Source organism: Nymphalis io, chromosome 27, assembly GCF_905147045.1.
Source record: "Nymphalis io chromosome 27, ilAglIoxx1.1, whole genome shotgun sequence".
Taxonomy (NCBI): Eukaryota; Metazoa; Arthropoda; class Insecta; order Lepidoptera; family Nymphalidae; genus Nymphalis; species Nymphalis io.
In genome coordinates this window covers 5,040,373-5,064,619 of record NC_065914.1, presented here as the reverse complement: position 1 = coordinate 5,064,619, position 24,247 = coordinate 5,040,373, and the positions used below count along the sequence as shown (strand labels likewise).

The 24,247-nt window shown below is 35.1% G+C and overlaps 1 protein-coding gene across 1 annotated transcript; it reads right to left on the bottom strand.

Moving 5' to 3' along the window:
* Positions 1–80: 80 nt before the first annotated feature.
* Positions 81–21,312, bottom strand: LOC126778852 (putative fatty acyl-CoA reductase CG5065). Its single transcript, XM_050502567.1, has 12 exons — positions 21,222–21,312; positions 14,316–14,398; positions 12,985–13,258; positions 12,468–12,713; positions 12,038–12,190; positions 11,391–11,490; positions 3,750–3,809; positions 3,383–3,515; positions 2,591–2,698; positions 1,979–2,110; positions 1,359–1,619; positions 81–1,141 (listed from the first exon to the last, which is right to left on the bottom strand). The coding sequence occupies exons 2-12, from the start codon at positions 14,336–14,338 to the stop codon at positions 1,063–1,065; spliced, it is 1,569 nt and encodes a 522-aa protein (XP_050358524.1). The 5' UTR covers positions 14,339–14,398; positions 21,222–21,312; the 3' UTR covers positions 81–1,062.
* Between the last annotated feature and the right edge of the window lie 2,935 nt (positions 21,313–24,247).

Sequence of the window (24,247 nt, the reverse complement as noted above, 5' to 3'; positions counted from 1 at the left end):
AATAATATTAGTTCGTTTAAAATTATGCTTAATACAATTCTTCATAAACTACATAATTCACTCATTTTTGCATACTAATTAGTGTTGCTCCCTTTATTTATATTAACCCGTATAATAGACTATTTTAGCCTCAAACTAAATTTATACTGCCGATACAAATATGATTATTTAATTTATTAGAAATTAGTATACCATTTTCCACAAATTTATCTTAAAGTAAAATTTGGTTAAGTTCATATCGCTGTATAAAGGGAAAAATATCCCAGCAGCTTCATGAATATTATAAAGTTTTAATTTACAATGTTGTCCTAATTAATTAGCTTATAACATTTACTTAAGTTAAGCTCTTTGAATTCGTTTTGTATGGTTATTTTCGACAATATTGGAAGATTGATCCTCAGTTGTCAATGAATCATTTCGAAATGTTTGTTTTTATTTAAATTAATGTAAAAGTACGTCTGGTCTGATTTAAAAGTTATACTTATCTAGTTTTCCGGTTTACTATTAAACAAATCTATCGAAATCAACTGTATAACATATTGTTATGTACAAGTATGTACATAATATTATAGACTAGAAAGTTTTATTTCTTTTATTACGACCATTTCATCTCCTGGATACAAAAATTAACTCAGTGACTAACTGGGCGTATAATTTAGTTATTTCTCAACACTTTTGCCTAAAATTGGTGCGAACAATTATAGGGCTAATTATTTGCTTAAAAAAATCATTGGCCACTGCATTATTTCCATAAAATATAATTTTCCCCAACACTGTTATTTTGGAAACCTCATGTTCCCAATATACAGTTACCCACGTGTCTTTCTGTTCATGTTCTTATCCATTATAATCTTACTTTTATAATCTGTGTTACGACAATTAATTTATAGTAACAATTCTGAGGCGCCGTTATTAATAGTCTGTTTAAATACTATGTAATCCAAATCTGATAGAATTTTTATTCGATTTAACCAATAAATTGAATATGTGTGCAATAACCATGTTTCATTTCTTATAATTATTATTTTAAGTTATCTTTTTTTATTTATTGTAGAAATAATTTTATCGAAGACGTCCAGCAAGAAACCTGAAAATATAGTAACCTGTTGCAACTTGAACTAATCTGTGTACCCAATACAATCTGGAAATATAAAAAGAATAATTAAATATAGTAGAACTAATTTATCAAGGGTATATATAAAATAAAATTAAAAGATTCGCTTAAAGATTTAACAATTATTTAAGCAATATATATTATATTGCCCAAGTGTTCGTGGACATTTGGGTATTACCCGTTTGGAATAGTTACCACACCTGATACCATTCAGGTTGTCATCATCAGTAAATAATCAAATTACCTTTTCAATTTACTTCTCGCTTGTGGTAGTGATTCAGTGCCGTCTTTCAAAATAAATCTTCTGATTCCTAGCATATAAGAGCCGATGTAAGACTCCCAGTTGAACTGTCCTGGCCAATGAGCGAATGTGTTCGAATCGCTCGCGACACTAGCTTCATTGTGCAACGCGGTTAGTTCTGATACTCCAAACTGCCATTCATTATTAGCGAAATATTCACCAGTCGCAGCCGCCATTTTGAATCGACGTGCCAGTTTCATCATGCTAAATAAGAAAGGTATAGGATTCATATGAAATGTATAGAGAGTTTGCTATCAACGCTTGTTCAATTGCAAGACAATCACTCGAAATATACTAATTTGTGTCGCTTTAACATAGAAGCTATTAAACTAGTGGTAGTTTAATATTTAATTGATAAATCAGGAGTGCAAGCTAAATCGGAGTAAGCACCATTCATTAATTATTTATTCTAGCGCGAAACAGCAATACCTTGTACAGCAAAATGAAAAAAAAAACAATCTAGTAACTTTGGAATGCCGTATTAGTTATAACTATTTAATGTTAAATAAATATGTATTTAAACAAATTCGTTTTTACAAAGCTATTTTCAATAATATACTCACATAGCTTTTCTTCCTTGGGCTCTTAATAATAAGTCATAAAGAAACGCTGGCAGAAAATGACAAGTTATTTCCCAGAACGTGTTCATGAATCTTGACTCAGTAAAGGAGAAGTTTGGGTACCACATGACATATCTATAAAATAAAAACAATTATTACTATATTTACATCTATAATATAAGATATGGATAGTTATATGATATATTATATGAATAGTTTTTATTAAAACCAAATCCATGATTATTTTTATTAAAAAAAAATACATATTAGATTTACAAAATAAAATAAACAGGTGAGTGTAGCATTTTCTTTATGTATTGTCTATGGTAGCGGTTCCTAAGCTATTAACTTTTAGCTCTGAATCTTTTTCCTTAGGATTTTGTGAATCCAAGGAAATTTAATTTTTTTTATAAATCCTCTGGAAAAATACAGTTGAAATTTTGTCCTTTTATACCTGTTTCTGTGACCTCAACACGGATGTGTAGTGTAAATAAGCTAAATATGATTTTGTAGGTTGATATTTTTATACTATTAAATAATAATTTATATGTAATCCTAAATAATTATAAACTGAGTGAGTAGCCGCTAAATAAAGTATAACTATTATTTACTTACTTTGTAGGGTTCTCTCTCGCCCATTTAACGCAAAGACTAGTGAAATAACCCCATTGTAAAGGGTTGATTGATCCGGATGTAACGTTATAAACAGGGCAACGACCTGGTCTGAAAAAAAAACGATGAAAATTGGGTCTTTTAATACATAACGCGAATTAATAAAAAAACGTTTTTTTTATTATCATAAAAATTTGGTTGCGAAGGAAAATATCGAAGAAGAAATCTGCATGTGTATAATTAACTGCCTGCATCCACTACTCCGCATTGGAGCATTGCGTCTTCCCAAAGGGAGTGGAAAATTAGCCCTGTAGTGTTACATTCACAGGCTGATACTTTACTTTTACTAACATTTAGGGCTATTTCGAAAGAACCCACTTCGTACCTATTCGTGTATATTCTATCACTTCGTATCGTGATGATACCGATTTATGGTGCTATTTTGATGCGTTTTTCCTTGAAACGTTATAATTATTATAGTCAATATCACATATCAATTTTTGACATTTCATGATCGAGGGCTATTTTGTGAGAACAAACACGAGACTCATCGCAGATAACGGTCGTGAAATGTCAAAAAGCGATTATGCGACACGCACCAAAATAGTATATCACCATAAGTAGGTTGTCGTGTTGTGAGGTGAATAATGAAGTGAGGTCTTATAGAATGGCACTGCTGAGGCGAGTTTTCAGTATATTCTTATATAATATACTCTACTTTAGTAAAAATCAAAATATAGTTGAATTTTAGTTTAACTTGTGAAGAAAAAAATTAAAAAAACATATTACACTTACTTTTTAGAACCTTGTCTCCAAGCAGCTAATATGCAGCTATTGACCACCATATCAACCGGTACAAGATCCACCACATATCTTTCCCGGCAGTACCCAGAGCGGTAGGTACCTCGAGAAATTTCCATGATTATACCTTAAAATTACATTGATATTATAATTAACTTTAAACTTGCGTATGCGCACTTCAATATGATTTTGTCATCACAAATATCAGATATCTCATGTTCGGTGGTTGAGAAAATAATTTAAGGATACTTGCAAATGTAAGGAGAAATTCGGATACAGGATTATCCGCCAACAAATGTAATATATTTACCAGCGGTGGGACAATTCGTGATTGTTATACTATTCTTAGTAATCGTCTTACCTGTCACGCCGTACACGTTATCAATCCATCCGGGGAACGGCTCCTGGAAAGCTGCAGTCACTGAAAAGAAAAAAGAAAATAGTATACTAATAAATATGTTTATTGCACACTCAAACAAAGAAATATACTATAAAAGATAAAAAAGACTGAATATAAAATAATAGCATCCAAGGGTCTTATCACCGAAGTAGTGATCTCTTCCAGACAACCCTGCATTAAAATGCTTGCAGGACACCTCGGGCGAGTGCAGTATATTTATATAAATGTAAACAAATCGTAGATTTACAAATTTCATGCGATTTTCTAATTCTTCTGCTTTATTACGCACTATAAACAGTTCCAGTTATAACCACATTGATTTGCCTTTCGAAGTTCCGATTACAATCAACAGCCAATCGTTGTCCACTGCTGAACATAGGCCTCTCCCAAGGTGCGCCAAAGCTCCCTGTCCTCCGCCTTCCGCATCCAGTTGGTGCCCGCCACCTTCTTAAGGTCGTCGGTCCACCTGGCTGGAGGGCGCCCTACGCTGCGCTTGCCGATTCGCGGTCTCCACTCTAGGACTCGTCTGCTCCAACGGCCATCGGTCCTACGACATACGTGACCAGCCCACTGCCACTTCAGCCTGCTAATTTTGCAAGCTATGTCGGTGACTCCGGTTCTTTTCCGGATAATCTCATTTCTGATCTTATCCTTCAAAGATACTCCGAGCATAGCTCGCTCCATAGCACGCTGAGCGACTTTGAATTTGTGGACTAGTCCCGCAGTTAGTGTCCACGTTTCGGCACCGTATGTCATGGCAGGTAAGACGCATTGGTTGAAGACTTTCGTCTTCAAACATTGCGGTATAGACGACTTGAGGACTTGACGAAGGTTGCCAAATGCTGCCCATCTCAAGCGAATTCTTCGATCGGCTTCCTTCTCGAAGTTGTTCCTACCGACTTGTATTATCTGTCCTAGGTAGGTATATTCACTAACAACTTCGAGAGGTTTCCCCTCGACGTATATCGGTCCCGGCACGACATGCCTATTGAACATGACCTTGGTCTTGTCCAAGTTCATACCGAGACCGACACACCGGGAAGACTCGCCTAGGCTACGCAGCATTTCGGTGAGTTGTTCCAGCGACTCTGCTATGATGACGATATCGTCGGCAAATCGAAGGTGTGAGATGTACTCGCCGTTTACATTGACTCCATACATAGTCCAATCCAGCGTTTTGAAAACGTCTTCCAACGCGTTGGTGAACAGTTTCGGGGATATTACATCCCCCTGTCTCACCCCTCTGCGCAGTTGGATCGCCTTCGTCTTACAGTCCTGGATGTGGACAGTCATTGTAGCGGCGTTGTACAGACATCTCAGTACCTCGATATATCTCCAATCGATATGACATCTCTGCAATGAGTCGAGCACTGCCCAGGTTTCGATGGAGTCGAAGGCTTTCTCGTAGTCCACAAATGCCATACACAGCGGCTGATTGTACTCTTCGGTCTTCTGCACAATCTGCCGAACGGTATGGATGTGGTCCACGGTGCTGTAGCCTGATCGAAAGCCGGCTTGCTCTGGGGGCTGGAACTCGTCAAGTCGTCTGGCGAGACGGTTCGTGACGACTCTTGAGAACAGCTTATACACGTGACTCAGGAGGGAGATTGGTCTGTAGTTTTTCAAGAGGGTTTTATCACCTTTCTTGAAAAACAGTACCACCTCACTCCCGCTCCACGTTTCCGGGGTCTTGCCATGTTGGATGACGGAATTAAAGAGGCTTGCTAGCTCTTTCAGGACCGGAGTCCCGCCTGCCTTAAGCAACTCTGTTGTGATTCCGTCATCTCCCGGAGCTTTGTTGTTTTTAAGCTGTTCTAGAGCCGCCCTAATCTCTCCTTGGTCAACGACCGGGAGCTCCTCGGAGTAATGGCGCATAAGAGGGGCGCGCTGGTCTTCAATACTGATTCCCACGGGTTTATCCGATCTTGAAGAGAACAACTGCCCATAAAACCTCTCTACTTCTCCGATAATCTCAGGCCTAGAGGTAACGACCCCACCATTTTCAGTTTTAAGTTTTGTCAGACGCGGCCTCCCAAACTTGCGAGCGAACACTTTCGATCCCCGATTTTGCTCAATCGCAGCCTTGATGGCACGGGTATTGGAGCGTCGGAGATCGCGTCGCGTCAGCGTTTTTATTGTTCGGTTTAAGGCCTTATCTGACAAAAACGATGGTAGTTCTCGTCGTTTTCTCATGAGCTCGAGTGTCTCAGCAGAGAGTTTTGGTGCGTTGTCTCTTCTCTGTGGCGGAAAACACTTGCGGGATGTGTTTTGCAGTATTTTGACCAGCGTGTCGGTTCTCTCATCAATGCTGCTTATGGTTTCCAACGCGGTGAATTGATTTTGAAGTTCCATTTGGAACTTTTCGGAGCCTTGAGCAGCTTGGAGCATGGTAGGTCGGAGAGTAGACCTCATTATTCTCGATCTTTCGGCTTTTAAGTTGATATTTAGAGTGCCTCGAACCAAGCGGTGATCACTTCCGGTATTAAACCTGTTGATCACTGAAACATCTCTAAATATGTGCCTTTTATTCGAAATAATAAAGTCTATCTCGTTCCTTGTCACGTTATCGGGGCTTCGCCAGGTCCACCTCCTCTGAGGCTTTTTTTGAAAGAAAGAATTCATCAAAAAAAGCCCCTGCGCTTCGAAAAAGTTTACCAGCATTTGCCCCCTGTGATTTCTGCAGCCCAAGCCGTAAGGTCCGACTTTCGATTCACCGCTATCTTGTACTCCCACTTTAGCATTAAAGTCTCCTATAACAACATTGTAGTGATCCGATTACAACTTCGCGGATATTGTGAACGCCATTTTTTGCGAATCCACAGTGAATATCATAGATTATTCAAGATTTCGACCAATTATATCGCGTCAATTGATATCGGTGACCAATGATATCGGTGCCAAAGTTGTTTATTTGGGTTTACTCTTCTCTTGTGGTTGGAATAGGCTATAATATATATAATAAATGATTGGTAATAATATATGATTTGAATTTGAGTGAAAAGTCCATTTTGACAGAGATTTTGCAGGACTGTAATAATTTTATTAAAAAGTAGTTAAACATATATTCTTTGAGAATAATTTGAGGAATATATATTATTTATATAAGTAAAGTTAAATGTTAGTCTCTGTATTCCTAAACCATCCATGTAATTGTGATTCTACGTACGCCAAAGAAAGTTTCTGACACCAAAAAAACAAACATTTATCAGCATATTCCTTCAATATAAACATTTTGTGCAGACTCTTATTCTACTCGTGCTTACCAAGACGGTTCAGCAGTGGAAGCATGTCATTCTTATTGTAAAAGTTAAAATCCAATCCTTATATTGTCCATGTCACTATGGGATTGATTTAATAAAAAATATGCAGGTGAATCTATTATTATAATTTAATTTATTTAAGAGTTTTATATACTGTGTCTTTACTGAAATCTATACATGACTAAACTAAAAAAGTCAGGTTTTTATTATAGAGATAGTCCAGGACCTCTGTAACCTCCTCCTCATCTAAGTATTATTATAGTTTTATTCATGTAAGGTACTACTTAGTGAGGCCATAGCTACCCCTGGTCACGCCCATGATTATAGATTAGCTTAATTTCTGTACGCGCGTCCTTTGGAAACAGTTACCGAGGTCGAAATCGATCAGGACATAATTATTCTAACTAATGTTTCAAATGCGGAAATGAATTACTTTTATTTGTTCGGTTACGTCTGAAATACTCAATCGATCATCATGATATTTTGCATACACGTTGCCAGAAATACAGGAAATGATATGGGGTACCTGACCCCTTCACATCAACGCGAGCGAAACCAATAAAAATCAAAAAAAAAATGAAGCGAAGTAAACAAAGATAATGGTCACGACTAAAAGGAAACATTAAATACATTTTGAGAATAGAAATGAATCTATAGTCTACTATTTTGTTCATTTTATTTTTCGTTTGTATAATAACTCCATATAAATTTCGGCAACGGGAACAAATTTTCTGGTTTGGAAATTTAAAAAAAAACAGCTGTATAATCTCACGCCCTGGACGTTTGCTATATGACCCATACAAGTTAATTAAAACGAGAGACAGAGAGAGAAAATCAATGATCGAGTAACACAACATCACTCGTCCTTGTTGCTCAGAAATCATTAATCGAAGTTAAATAGTTTAGTAGTAGAATTTATATTACAAATTAAACTTTTTACAATTCATTAGTGAGCCTACACGTGGCTGAATTTTTTATGTGGAACTATATTTTAGCCCCACAATAGGTACTACATGATATGTGACTTCGAAATTGTCATTGTGTGAACGTATTTTCTATCGTAAAGTAATTGAATATATGTATTTTGAAAATTAATACATTACTGGAGTTATTACAAATAGATAGCGAAAAAAACATAACAGTCGGCGAGATCAAATTTACTTAGTGGTAGGGCTTTGAGCAAGCGCTGGGTATCATCAGATATTCTATCTCTAAACAGCAAGATTTATCATTCTTGTGTTTCGGTTTAAATGGTAATTTCATTCAAATCCATCTAGCGATTAAAACATTGTGAGGAAACCTTCATGTGTCTAATTTCGCTGAAATTCAGCCACATGTGTATTCCACCGACCCGCATTGGAGCAGCGTGGTGGAATAAGCTCCAAAACCTTCTCCTCAAAAAGGGAGAGGAGCCCTTAGCCCAGCAGTAGGACATTCACTGGCTGTTACTGGATAAATGTTATATAAATGCTATAAAATGTTATAACTCAATAGCAGTGGTATTCTGTAATAACTCACTTCATTATCACCCGTGAAATGTTGACAACAAATTCTTGAAATGTTATGACTATTATGGGTAATGTCACCTGTCACTTTCTTCGACAGTTTTCTGCGGCGAACCTCGAGTTTATTCTTACAGAATAGCAAATATCAACGGGAAAAAAAATTGCAGCGATTATTTTCTGTTTAATAACAACAAGAATAAAATTGTATCCCATGTTTTTTTGTTTTTTGTCGTTCGTGACTGTATTAATATTATCTCTTTCGTTGCGTGAGAGTGATCCACTGATCACTGATTGAAATAGGTATTTCCAAATTGGCTGAAGAGTAATTTTAGCGTTAGCCTGAAACTCAGGATCCCAAAGACCGTACTTATTTGAAGAAAACATATATCATATATTAGCGTTTCGACAAATTCCAATTATCATGAATTTCATTAAAAACTAGCTGCACGTATTCGTACGGGTAATACAATACAAAGTTACACCTTTCGTTTCAAGTAAAAATTTTCCAAAAATCTATTCTTAGAGGTTGATTACGTTATACAATAAACCCATATTCTAAATTTTAGCTTTCTAGACAGTCGTTTTGGCTGGGCGTTGTCAGTGCAAATAATTTTACAAGTATAAATAAATTATTAGCTCAATAATTCACTAAAATTGTATGCAGAATATTCTCGAACACGTGACTTAAAATACTAGCTATTCCAATCATACCATTCCATGGTCAAAGATTTTTCCAGAAGCATTAAAAAAAAATACGCGGTCTTAAGTACGCTTAAATGTATGTGTGTGAGCGGTTTGGTTATATTATCTGTATTGTGTCTAATGACTTATGAGAACGGACAAGTGTGGCGAATGGAAAAATCAATACACAATGAATTTTTAAGGGACAACGACGTACATAATAAAACTTTCCTAGACGTTGGTACAATTTTTATTAATATCAGAATATAACTTAACATCTATAAATAACAGCTCTGTTGAGGTAATGTCTACATATTATATATTTTTGGTTTGGACAGATTAAAAATAAACGATATGAAAGAAAAAATAAAAAGGACTTATTGTGTCGTCTCAAAAGAAAAGTTTTATCCTGCATTTCTAGAATGGATTTCGGCCAATCTGTCCATAATCGTGTCATCGCTTTTTAGAATTGTCATTTTTAGATTTTAGTGCAATATACCATTTATCATGTGTGTCCTCTTCAAAACGCCTTTGCTGTCGTCGGTGTAAAATATCAAGGTTTTTGTTTGTCCCTGCGTGAGATATCCTACCGTGCAATTGTTTTACGGGTATGTTTGATAACGAAGACTGTCTCGCGAAAAAGTCACTGAGTCATTCTTCTGTGCAAATCTATTTCATGATTTTTTAAATAAAATAGACGGCCAAATGAGCCAACCTGATGGATGTTGCAAGAAATTGTAATCATTCCTTACATTCTCTAACTGGGAACTAAGATGTTGCTGTTAGGCGATAAAATTTGAGTGGATGGTACCTACATACACGGGCTTGCACCAAGCGCTACCACCAAATGCAAAATTCCTACTTTACTTCCGTATCCAGTCGTAAATAAAATGAGCACCAACGATTTAAATAAGGGTAATTAGGTTAAAAGCGACATTCAGTGTTAGGTAAGTATCCTGGTGGGTAAGGTGGGCGGGTGGACACAGACGTAAACACGGGCATGACATTTCAAAGTTAATCGCTGGTTATTCCTCATAATGTCATTATACCTTTGATTTTTTTCACTCAATAATTCAAAGCTGACGAAGACAATTATTGTAATTGGATGTTTTTAATTATTGATCCTAGTTGATTTAATTAAGCTGTAAGCTGTGGACGTCATGGTAAAGTATTAAGGCATATTCACATCTACCGAGAAACAACTCACGTATAAACTAGTGCACATCGAGATCAGTTGACGAGCAGTTTGTACATGATCTTGCTTCTTAACAGTGATTAGATATAGATACCATAATGCAGTTGAATGAAGATATTTTAAAGCGCATGAAGTGCTTGAATTTTCATTTAGAACTAAGAACATAAGTCCTTATGAACAATGAACGTTTGGATGCAGGACACAGGATAGTCGACGAGAGTAGTTAAGGTACCTTAAAATACTGGACAAGTAGGTATAGGTTATAAGGAAGTAGTTCCCTCGCTCTACCTTTTTTATCCTGTCCTATCTATTTGTATACCAGTGAAAAATAGAGCTCGAAAATTTCAAGCTAACTAAGGGAATTTTGTTAAGTGAATCTACCAATCGAGCACGTAAGCGAACGCGAACGTATGTAATGTAAGCGAAGCGAAAAGCGATATTACTTTATGACAGATTTTATTGCAGACTTAACGGAAAAATTATTAATGGAATAAACTACACACAGATATTCGGCAGTCGAATTCATTGAGCATTTTTAAATATCGCTTGAAAAGTTATTATTTGTCTATATCCAAGTAAGGTATGTGTGTATGTATGATGTATGATGTATGTATGTATGAAACAGTATGTAGTTTATAATTATCTATATATAATTTTATACCCTATAATTATTTATAATATATATGTGTGTGTTGTATATGTTATTATATGTGTTTAGTGGGATGTAGATATATGAACTTTGTTAAATATTTAGTATCTCCTTTTTATATGTAAATGCACTTAACTGTTTTCTTACAAAAATTCTTTCACCAAAGGTTATCTGTGAGAGATCGCTATAAGCGATAAGACCGCCTTTGCGCTCCATTTTTTATTTTCCTTTTTATTTGATTGTTTCCTATTCCTCTTATCTTATTTATATATTAAATAAATGAAATAAAAATGTTTTCAAATATGTACTTACCAATAGATGGTCGAACAATGCAAACTGGTAGTTCCGTATGGCTGTACACAATTGACTCCGCGAGAGCTTTTGTCAATGTGTAAGGGTTGGGGTGGTCACCCTAAGAAGAGATAAAGTAATTATCAATGTAACATATACAGATAAGTATAGAGTAAGTGTTCCCAGTGTTAATGTCTCATTTCCTTTTATGGAATAGCATGTGCACGTTCCAATACTTATTATATTAAAAAAAACACCATATTTTGATATTTCTAGTACTTTTTTTGTATTCTTTTCCGTCGCGAAGGACACACCGATATTCGAACTAGTTCTATCAGTTTATTTGTAAGATGAATCGCTCAACCGTTAAAGCGTTTCCTTGTTTACTAATTTAGAGTAAAAATAAAAGCCTTTAAAAATTTTCAAACATTATACGACCTTGTCTGGAATTCTTCTTACTTACTTTTCACTAATTATTTAGACTTTCACTGGCTTTAAATGGCCATGTACCTACTTTAATTTTTTTTTATTTGGCAGAACGTGTAAAGCCATGTCCAATTAAATCACCAGACAACCCTTAGCATAGTGAAACAGGCACCTAAGCCTCATCCTTAATTGGACAACTTAGACTTGCAGCATTGTCACATTTATTGGTATTTTTTTATTACCTGTAAAGATTCAGCAATTATATCCAAAGTAGCCGCTGGCAGCATTTTTGTGCATCTGACAATACTCTCTGGATCGTAAGGCGGCGGATATACTCTTTCTTCTATGTGACTCCTAGGGGCATTGCTGTAGGCTGTTGAAACATGTACTAGAGCCTGCGAAGATTTATCATAATAAACAACTTATTTCTCATTACCAGTTCATATTTGTACACTTTTGAATCTCTTAGTGCCTCCACGAGGAGGTTAAGGGACGAGTTATTTCAATATATCTCTTAAAACTACATTTACAGTCAACATAAGACAACATAATAGTAAGAATGAAATATAAAACTTTATTGCTGGTTGGATATTAAAAAAAATAATTGGAAAGAGATTTAAAATTAAAACCAAAAGCAGTCAGCCTTCATTTGAGACCAGCGTTTTCCATTACCTTAAGAACAGGCATATCTCCCGCCAACTTTAGCAGAGTAGATGTTCCTTGAACATTTAGTCCAGCAGCTGCGTGCAAAGGCTCAGTGAACTTCACTGTTGCTGCCGAGTGGAACACGGTGTGACAGCGCTTGAGTAGCAGTTGCTGCTCAGCACTTACTCCCAAGTTAGGAGCCGATACATCACCGGTTATTGGATATAACTTGCTCAAGCGTTCAGGCCACCTTGCCCGGATGCGGTCGAAAACCTGTTGAACATTTCGGCTCATTTTTTGACGACGATGACGAATGACAGAATGATGTTCAATCATCACATGAATCAGTAGATTTTTTATTATTAATCAACTTTTATGCTTGTGAAAGGATAATTTAAATATTATATTTAAATATAAAAAATAAATCATTCAATATTTTGTAACAATTGATTTGAAATCATTTACTTACTAGTATGCTGGAAAAATATAATTAAAAAAATGTAAGACCTCCCCTCCCTTCCTTAACAAATTGAGCTGAACATACCTGATTCTTCAAAAGTTCCTTATACCTTTGTTCCACAGAAAGACCCCTCTTAGGCCTCATTAAAACGTATATAGTGTCGATTCCAGGACAGCTCCTGAGGAGTTTCTCCAGCAATGCCTTTCCAACAAAACCTGTGCCACCGGTGACTAGGATAACGGAATCTTGAAAATAATCAGCTATCTTTTCCTCTTGATTATTTTGGTTCATTGGATCATTGAGATCATTGAAATTGGGCTGCGTTGGGTCGTTGCCGTTAAGGCATTCCATGTTTTTCCTAAATCATTAATGCTTTGCGTGAAATTTTGAAAAATATTTACAACAAAATATATTACAATTATGGCTTATAATTTGTAAACGTGTAAATAGTAAATAAATTAGGATTGATTGGTATATGATTTTTTTTTATTTAGGGAGAGAGTTACAATAACGTTGTCCTTTATAGCCTGATGTAAATATTATTTTGTTATATTTTATCAGTTAAATGATAAATTTGATTGAGAAAATATAATAAAATAAATGTAATATTATATATTATATGAATATTTATACTGGCTCATTTATAATTTGTGAATCATATTTCTCTGTGCTTGACTAATTAGGTGGAATTTCGGTAATCATTCATTTTTACTTTGGTTGTTACACGGTACACTAAAATATTAAGGATTTATGTTTAAAGTATAATGAATAACAAAAATAAAATAAACTTTTTGTAGTATGTAAGTGCATGTGCGTGTGTATATTTACGTGTATGCATGTGTGTGTGTCTCCATGTCTTATTGGTTTACTGTAAACTCTAACAGCCTGTGAATGTCCCACTACTGGGCTAAGGCCTCCTCTCTATTTTTGATGAGAAGGTTAGGAACTTATTCCACCATGCTGCTCCAATGCGGGTTGCTAGAATACACATGTGGCAGAATTTCAGTGAAATTAGACACATGCAGGTTTCCTCACGATGTCTTCCTTCACCGTCAAGCATGAGATGAATTATAATCACAAATTAAGTACATAAAAATTCAATGGTGCTTGCCCTGGCTTAAGCCTACGATCATCAATTAAAATTTGCATTCTTATGATTGGGGCATTGGATTTTTAATTAAAATGGGCTCTGATTGCCGGTTCTTATTGTTAGAATCTACATTACGAACCGGTTGAAGCCTTAGATTCCGTGACGTAATGATATTGGTTTTTTGTGTATTTTTGATTAGTTTTTTTGTGGTAGTTTTTAATTTGACTATCAATAAGTAAGTGTAATGCTTCTATGTTGAATAAAGTATTTTGATTTTGCGTTTGTGGAAATGTTAACTAAAGAAAGAATCCAAGATTATACTTACAGGTTTTCTATATTTTCACACATTTTTCTGTTTTTTTTTTCTTCTTTTTAACGGCTGAATAGTTTCTTCCACAATATTAAGATCTGCAACAACGGTTTTAATTAATTATTTATTCATTTTTTATGTTATGTCAGCAAACATTAAATATTGATGAAATTAAATATTAACCATTCCTTAGATAACCAATGCGCCACCAACCTTGGAAACGGAGATGTTATGTCCCTTGTGCTGTAGTTATTCTGGTTCACCCTTCAAACCGGAACACAACAATGCTAACTACTGTTGTTTGACGCCAGAAGGCGATGGTGGTGTAAGTGGTGTCGGATTTGCAATCCCATTGGATTATGAGAGTGAGGGCTTAGCGAGTGCACTTGTGTTTGCGCACATACTTGCACTATAATATGTCCTGTGCAGTTGTTTTGTCTCCCCAATCAGTCAGTTTTTATTTTATCTCTTTATTATATCAAGTATGTTTCGTATAATCTTTTCTTTCATGCATTCAATAGAAATTAGCACGTTAAAAGTATAATAATAATATCCTGGGACATTATTCACACACGGCGATTTGATCCCAAATTAAGCAGAGCTTGTACTATGAAAACCGGACAACTGATATACTACATATACTACAATTCTTTTGTAAATACATACTTATATAGATAATTACACCCAGACTCAGGATAAACAGACATGTTCATGCACACAAATGTTTGTCCTGGGTGGGAATTGAACCCACCTTCGGCATGGAAAGCAAGTATCTACAAACCACGCCAACCGGCTCCAAAAAGTATGAATCATTGACGTTATTTCCTGTGTTTATTTATACTAAATCAACTTTCAAACCGGAACATGGTTGAACGCAGTATTGATGTTTAGTTGTTAAATAACTTTTAAGTCGAATAGCTAGTGGGCAAGACGGTACTAATTACTTTGTACTTTTTGTACTGATTACTACATTACGTGTAAAATCTATACAATCATATAATGATTAATATTCTGTTTGCGTTAATATATCTAGCAGTCTGATTTGACAGTAACAGTACAGTAACAGTGACAGCCTGTTAATGTCCCACTGCTGGGCTAAGGCCTCCTCTCCCTTTTTGAGGAGAAGGTTTGGAGCTTATTCCACCACGCTGCTCCAATGCGGGTTGGTAGATTACACATGTGGCAGAATTTCAATGAAATTAGACACATGTAGGTTTCCTTACGATGTTTTCCTTCACCGTTAAGCACGAGATGAATTATAAACACAAAAGTTACATAAAGTCTGATTTGAGCTTTATAACAATATCTACTCGTCCCGGGTTTGGATAGTATAAGGGTCTAGAAGAATATTTTTATCGCATTATATATATACTCTATTGTGCCTGTAGTGTTTTTAAAAGTTTTTTTTTCGACATCTTCAATAATCATCGTAATTTTTACACAAAACCATAATTAAAGTCAAAGTCAAAAATCTTTATTCAATATAGAAGCGTTACACTTGCTTATGCTTAATCTAAATCTAAGTACGTACGCAACAACTTCCTTTTCAGATCATGGATAAACCATAATAATACATTCAATGATCTTGATTTATTTTTATATATTTATGTCATTGAAGGAATTGAAGTGCAAAATAAATTTTCACCATAAATTGTCACCTTGAATAGGATTAATGTCATAATCCGTAACATTTTAAATAATCTTTAATTTTTTATTTGTTATTATTCTGTTATCTATTTTTGATTTAATTATTTGTGAAGACTTAATTGGTATGTGATGTTTTCTTAATATGATAAGTATTTTTGTATATGTCAAAACTGTTTGTCTTCCTAAGATTAAATTAATAAATTATTGATTGTCATAAACCTACCACCGCTTCGGAAAAACCTCAGACCTGACGAGAACCGGCGAAAGAAACTCAGCGGGTTTCTTTTTTTATATCTCATCCTTTACAATAAGTAATATACAACAATAGCCGAATTATATTATATTATACACGTAAGCCTTACTCATGAAACATTCCGTCCATTGGCGAAAACTTTATGAAAACCCATTCGTTAGATTTTTAATTTTATCGCGTTCAGACAGACAAACGCGGCAAGAGAACTTTGTTTTATAAAATGTGATGTTTACACGTTTATCATACGGATACGATTATTGGAATACATTAGGAACAGATTAATATATAACTTATACATATAGTGCTTTGAATACGTCAAGAAATTAGGCAACGAAAACTTTTATATGATATTACGACAGACATTCGAACCGCTATTCGACTTACGTAATTATATTATGAGTTTTATTAAAAACCACTTTGTATATTTACCTTGACTTAAATATATCGAAAGTGGGTATATAGAATGATATTATATAACAGTATAACATATTTACATCTAAAAATAATTTAAGTGAAATAATTCCATTGCCATGTTTTTATTTACTTTATTCAAATAATATTTAATTATACTTGAATATGTTGTTGAGTTGAACAAAGATGTTTTTAGTATGTGGTAGAGCTTTGTGCAAGCCCGTATGGGTAGGTACCACCCACTCATCAGATATTCTACCGCAAAAGAGCAGTAATTAGTATTGTTGCATTTCGGTTTGAAGGATGAGTGCGCTAGTGTTACTAAAGGCACAAGAGACATAACATCTTCGTTCCCAAGGTTGGTGGTGGATTGGCGATGTAAGGTATGGTTTACTTCTTACATCGCCAATGTCTATGGGCGGTGGTGACCACTTCACATCAGGTGGCCCATTTGCCCGTCCGTCTAATTATAACATAAAAAAATAGTAGTTAATATTTAGCAAATGGTATTGTTGTGTTTTATACGGTAGCCTGCCGTGAACCGGTGATTCTTAGCACCCCCTGCCCTGCCGATACCGCGACCGCAACCTTGGTCGGGCCTAGCGGGCTTGCCGGTAACTGGTAACTCACTGAAATGCTGCGTAGCTTAGGCGAGTCTTCCCGGTGTATCGGTCTCGGTATAAACTTAGACAAGACCAAGGTCATGTTCAATAGGCATGTCGTGCCGGGACCGATATACGTCGAGGGGAAACCTCTCGAAGTTGTTAGTGAATATACCTACCTAGGACAGATAATACAAGTCGGCAGGAACAACTTCGAGAAGGAAGCCGATCGAAGAATTCGCTTGGGATGGGCAGCATTTGGCAGCCTTCGTCAAGTCCTCAAGTCGTCTATACCGCAATGTTCGAAGACGAAAGTCTTCAACCAATGCGTCTTACCTGCCATGACATACGGTGCCGAAACGTGGACACTAACTGCGGGACTAGTCCACAAATTCAAAGTCGCTCAGCGTGCTATGGAGCGAGCTATGCTCGGAGTATCTTTGAAGGATAAGATCAGAAATGAGATTATCCGGAAAAGAACCGGAGTCACCGACATAGCTTGCAAAATTAGCAGGCTGAAGTGGCAGTGGGCTGGTCACGTATGTCTTAGGACCGATGGCCGTTGGAGCAGACGAGTCCTAGAGTGGAGACCGCGAATCGGCAAGCGCAGCGTAGGGCGCCCTCCAGCCAGGTGGACCGACGACCTTAAGAAGGTGGCGGGCACCAACTGGATGCGGAAGGCGGAGGACAGGGAGCTTTGGCGCACCTTGGGAGAGGCCTATGTTCAGCAGTGGACAACGATTGGCTGTTGATTGATTGATTGATTGATTGTTGTGTTGCGGTTTCTCTGTGTGTGCATCTGTGTTGCGTTTGCGAATCTCCTTTGATATTGACCGCCGTGGCCGAATTCAATGAAAAGGCGGACGGCACGCCGATGACAAGAGGTCACCACCCTTATACATATAATATTGTGCCGTCAGCACATCGCCTTTTTAGTTGTACTCCATATTTGGCATGATGACGAAATCATAACAATTTCTTATTATATTATTATAATGCATTAATCAATCAGTCAGTACAGGGTACTCAAGCAATTGTGATAGTGTTTAAATAAATATATATTATTTCTTCGGTCTTCGAGTATTGGCTAGCCTCATACCTGGATCCGTCTCTGAATATTATATGCCTCAGTATCTCAAGATATCATATACGGTAAAATATTAACCTTTCCTTATACCACGAAAGCGCCAAGATAATCTTTTAATTTATTTTACGTGATTTGTTTATGGTTAGTATATTATCATTGACAATGTATTATATAATAATAGCTATAAAAAATACAAATGTATAGTTAAGCGGATGCGATTGCTTTTTTTTATTATGAAATAATCGAAAATATTATAATTTGAACAGAATTTGAATGATCTGGATATTTGATATCTCGTTCCGGATTTAAAATCGTATTTTTTTTTACTACTCGTCCCCTTCGTGTCTCATTTGTGAAATTGTAAACCGACTTATTGATACGCTATTTTGATGCGTGTATCCTCTAAATGTTATAATTATGAGAGTCAATGTCGCGTATCACATTCTGACATTTCACGGTCGTGGTTTGCGGTGAGTTTCGAGGATGTTAGCAAGGCAAAGACCCCTTTTAACGAGCACTCAAGATTTGGTTGTATTTCATACATATGTTGGCTTATTACTTAACGATATTTCTACATTTCACAATTAAATATTTTCGATCGTTGAAATTATCACTATCACTAAATATTTCTCTTAATATTTATAAAAAGCCTCCCGCCGCATCTGTGTGTCCGGGATAAACTCAAAAACTACCAAACAGTTTACATAATGTTTTCACCGATTGACAAAGAGATTCATAAGGAAGGTGCAGATGTATAATAGGTCTTTGTCTAGGTGGGTACCACCCACTCATCAGATATTCTACCATTAAGCAGCAATACTTAATATTGTTGCTTATTGGTAGAATATCTGATGAGTGGGTGGTACCTACCCAGACGAGCTTGCACAAAGCTCTACCACCAGTAAAACTGTTATTATAGTTCATGCAAGAATTTAAAGCTATTTTTGTTTGAAGTTGCTATGGAATATTGACGAACAGCGAAACTTAACTACATACATTATTATTATTTATTAAAATCTAACTCATGCAAGAATTCAATAATATTTTTAATTGTTAACAAATTATACGTTTCGCGGTATTTATTGTTCATCGATAATACTTTGGTGGTAGGAGTTTGTGCAAGATTGGTTACCATCATATTCAACCGCCAACCATACTTTGTATTGTTGTGTTACAGTTAGGGGTGAGTGAGCCAGTATAATTGTACTACATCTTGGTTAAGATGGTTAGTAGCGCATTAGAGATGTAAGGGATGGTTAATATATCCAGTGCCAATGTCTATGGGCGGTAGTGAACACTAACCTTGGTGGTACATTTGCAAGTCTGCCTAGATATTTTAAATAAAATATACATAAATAATAATAATGTCCTCCAGACCGATTTCGGCCACGGCGGCCAATCTCAAGAGAGATTAGCCAGGAGATATTATCGTGCACAAGTGTGTACGCAAACACAGGTGCACTCTGTATTCCCTAACTCTCAAAATCTGATGGGACGGCAATCCGACACGACCGGAAAGAGTTCAGGCGCAGGACCAATGGCTTTACGTGCTTTTCGACTCCGGGCTGCTATAGAGAATTTTCTGACAGAAAAACTTTTTAGATGCCCGACCTGGGAATTGATCCCAGGACCTCCGGGTCTGCGGCTTTACATCAAGTCACTAGACCAACTAGGCAGTCATTATACCTATACGGATGAAGAATGCAATTATTTATTGATTGTATAATTTTGTTTTCGATCCACAATCATATTGAACGGATCTATATATTTTGACTAATTATGCATGAAATAATTGCACGAACATAATTTTTATGTAATTTATTATTTAATTCCTTACGCGGTTAAATTACAAACGTGTAAATAATCGAACATCGCGCCATTATATATTCACATTTAACTAGTTTTCGCCCGCAGCTTCGTTCGTTAGGCAGGCAGGTGTCGTTTTTCTCCTAGGTAGGTAAACCCGTCTGGATAGAAACACCCACTCATCAGATATTCCACCGCTAAACAGCAATAATATTGTTGCGTTCCGGTTTGAAGGGTGAGTAGTATAACAACAGGCACAGCGGATATAACATCTTCTTCAAGGTTTTTTTTTATAGAAAATTTAGGCATACGAGCATATGGGCCACCTGATGGTAAGTGGTCTCCAACGCCACCAACCTAAGCAGTATTTGGTATTGTTGTGTTCTAGTTTAAGCGATAACTGAGCCAGTGTAATTAAAGGCACAAGGGACACATTTCTTACAATGCCAAAGTCTATGGGCGATGGTATCCACTTAGCATCAGGCCCATTTTCCCTAAAAATAATAACGCTACAAATGTGAAGCAATGAATTAACAGCAATTGTCCCACTGCTGGCCAAACGACTCTACTTTGAGGCGAAAATTTTTAGAGATTACCTCACGCTGCTCTAATAAATTTTCACAACACGTCATATGAAAAAACCTCTTCCGACACATGCAGATTTCGCACGGGATGAATTAAAAATACAAACTGAGTATTGAAACATGAAAATTAAGTATTGCTCAAATTCGAACCCGCAATCATCTGGTTAAGAACTTAATATGGCTTTTAATCGTTGCGTTTTATTTGCTCACGATTCTTAAAATCTTAAGTATATATTTGGAAATATGTATTTATATAAAAATATGTATATAATATTTAAAATAAAGTTTTGTCGGTTTATTGAGTCGATTTCAATCAAACTATATTTAATAATCGGTTAATTTGATTTTTAGTTTTTTTTTATAGTTCTGTCACAATACACGTTTTTTTATTATTTAGAAATCATTAATTTATTTTAATTATGAATAATATTTTTAGCCTAAATTTCAACTCGCAACTAAATCTTCTAATAAAAAAAAAACATTTTTTATCACAACACAAAAAATCCTCGGCACCAAAAAAAAAAAACTTACCGAAAATATTGGGAAACGCCGTAGCCACAAAATAAAAAAAAAACTTATATTATTTCATTGTGTCCGTCGACTTTACCGCCCTGTGCCGACGCCGGGCTTTCACTACAAGCCGCCGTTCACGTAACGACTGTGTAAGACTGTGGAAACATACGGGAAGTAAATTGTGACGGGCACGCTGCGTTTTATGTAACATAATACTTAACAACTAAATAATTACGAAATTAAATTAATAATTATATATTTTTTACAATAAAATAGTTGCTTATTTAAAAACAGATTTAAGTGATACTGGTTTTAATATTAATTGACCTTCAACCATAGACATAAATACTATATAAATGTCATCTTAAAGGATATTCACGGCTGTTCTTGCGCTACCTGCACATCCATCTTTTGTAGGGGGCCGCCTCTCCCCCCTTCCGACTTCCTGTCTGTCCCAGTGTTCCTCGTTATAATTCTGGTGAAATGAAACATTGAACGGATGTTGGTTGTTTTATATAATATACATATATATATATTAATACTATATATATAATATACATATATATATTTTATATAATATTTATATATATATAATGTTGTTGGCATTAGTAATGTTAATATTACAGCCTCGTTGGCTAGATATAAGGCCGCCGATCACGGTCCTGGGTTACAACCCCAGATTGGGCCAGTAATTGTTAGTTAGTGATTGTGTTATCGGGTTTTTCTGCCGAAGAATCCATGCATCCGTACGTATTGACACAATCCGTACATATATATTAAAAAGAATGCTTGCATACATATAGTTTACGTGTATTTTTTAAGTTTCATGTTAATCTGGTTATACTCATAAATAATTTGATTTCGAGGAATATTGGTTCCAAGCAAACACAGTTATAGTACAATTTATGATCTTAATCAATATGTTCATTTCATTATTAAATATAAATGATTGTTTAAGTCTTTCAAAACTTCATTCAGTAGTTAGTAGACTTATTTCCAAGTTGTCCTGGCTTGTAAATATCAAAGCACAGCTTAACATGATCTTTAAAATTTGGTAAAAAAGGGAGACGCTGCAACCACTCAATCTTGTATTGCTGTATTACTGTAATTTAAGGACTAAGAGTATATATATAGCCTATGACATCCCCTTAATAAACAAACCAGCTAACATAAAAATAAATCTTCATATCGAATTGGTGGCTCCTGAGATTAGTGTGTACAAATATATAAACTCTCTATAATATGTGACAATTTTGTAATAATATTCTAGGAAATTTTTTCACACATGGCCATGTGATCCCAAATTAAGCTTGTATAAAGCTTGTGCTTTGGAAACCAGACAACTGATATACTACATATAGTACTTTTTCTTTTGTAAATACATACTTACATATATAATTACACCCAGACTCAGGACAAACAGACATGTTCATACACACAAATGTCTATCCTGGTTAGAAATCGAACCCACAACCTTCGGCGTGAAAGACCGTACCACGCCAGCCGGCTCATCGTAATATAATTATAGATTAGGTAAGTTATTTTTTATGCAAATTACTTTATGTTAACATAAATACGTAACATCTCATTTACTTATATATAATAATAAGTTTATTATATATAACTTTTTTATTATATATAAGGACCACGTGGTCATGATTTGTACAGTTGCTACAAACGATTCGTGTATATTCGTTAAAGTCCTCACAAATAATTATGTACCAAAAATTAAGTCAAGCAAAGAAAATTTTTTTTTAATAAATTACCAAAAAATTGCATATTATATTAATATCGACAGTTTTGAAGAAGTGCGCACAATTAAAAATTATTCAAGCATCCGCGTTTGTGTATAAACAAGTAAAGTTTTACTAAAAGCGTTTTAAAAAATATTATACAATACCATATAAGTTCGTAACAATTAAAAAAAGTATCCATGAAATCCAAATCGCTCGTAAACATCTGAATATTCTTTTTATAGACAACCCGTGATCAATAGATGGCGCTAATCGATTTTTATTGGCAATCCTGAATCGCGCTCGCAGGATCTTTGGTACAGAGTATATATATAGTTCGGTCGGTTTGTTTTTTTTTTATTAGTGTAGTGTCATTTAATTGTATTGTTGTAAATGCCTATAATGGTATATCGCACTGTACTCGCCCACTGTTTTCGTAATTGTTGTTAAATAAGTGAATATGCCGATGGCGTTTCTTATAAACAAATTTTTATTGTTATTTATTTTTATTTCGTTACGTTCATTAGTTAAATATTTATTAGTATTTTGTTACATTTGTCACGGTAACATGCTATTTTGCCTCGTAATATCGTGATAATTATGCTTGCCATTATAAAATTTGTTTTAAAAAACTGAAATTTATTTAATTAGCACGTATGCTAGTCGCATTCCTTGCAACGCACAGGTCAAATTGCGCTTTTCATAAATCATATAATAACATATATAGTCGGCTAAAAACGAACGAAATGACCATTTATCAAAAATGTGAAGACTGATAAAATCGCGCCTTTGCCACGATTTCAATCGCTTCAATCGATTTTTTATTATAATTTCATCTTAAATCTAAATTTTATAGAACAAAGTAAAAATAGTATATTGACTGAGTAATTTTCTACAAGAAACTCTAAAAATATTTTTTTTTAGAAAAAATGGCTCCTTTGTCATAATTTGAATTAATTTTTCATATTCAATCCATGTTCCAAATTTAAAATATTTCAACATAATCGAAAAGTGACATTTAAATTTTATAGAACGAAGTAGAAATAGTATATATTGACTCAAGACGTCACTGTCTTTCATTATAAGGAAAATTATATGAAACTTGTGTAAATGTTGTTCAAGACTTTAAAAAAGTATGTTCGTTTGGTTCAGTGAATAATTATAACTATATACAAGTTATCCAGTAAAACATAGCTTACTTAATGATTATATATGAACTATTTTATATTATTATATAAGTATAGTATATTTAATGGTGGTAGGGTTTTGTGCAAGCTCGTCTGTGTAGGTACCACTCACTTATCAGATATT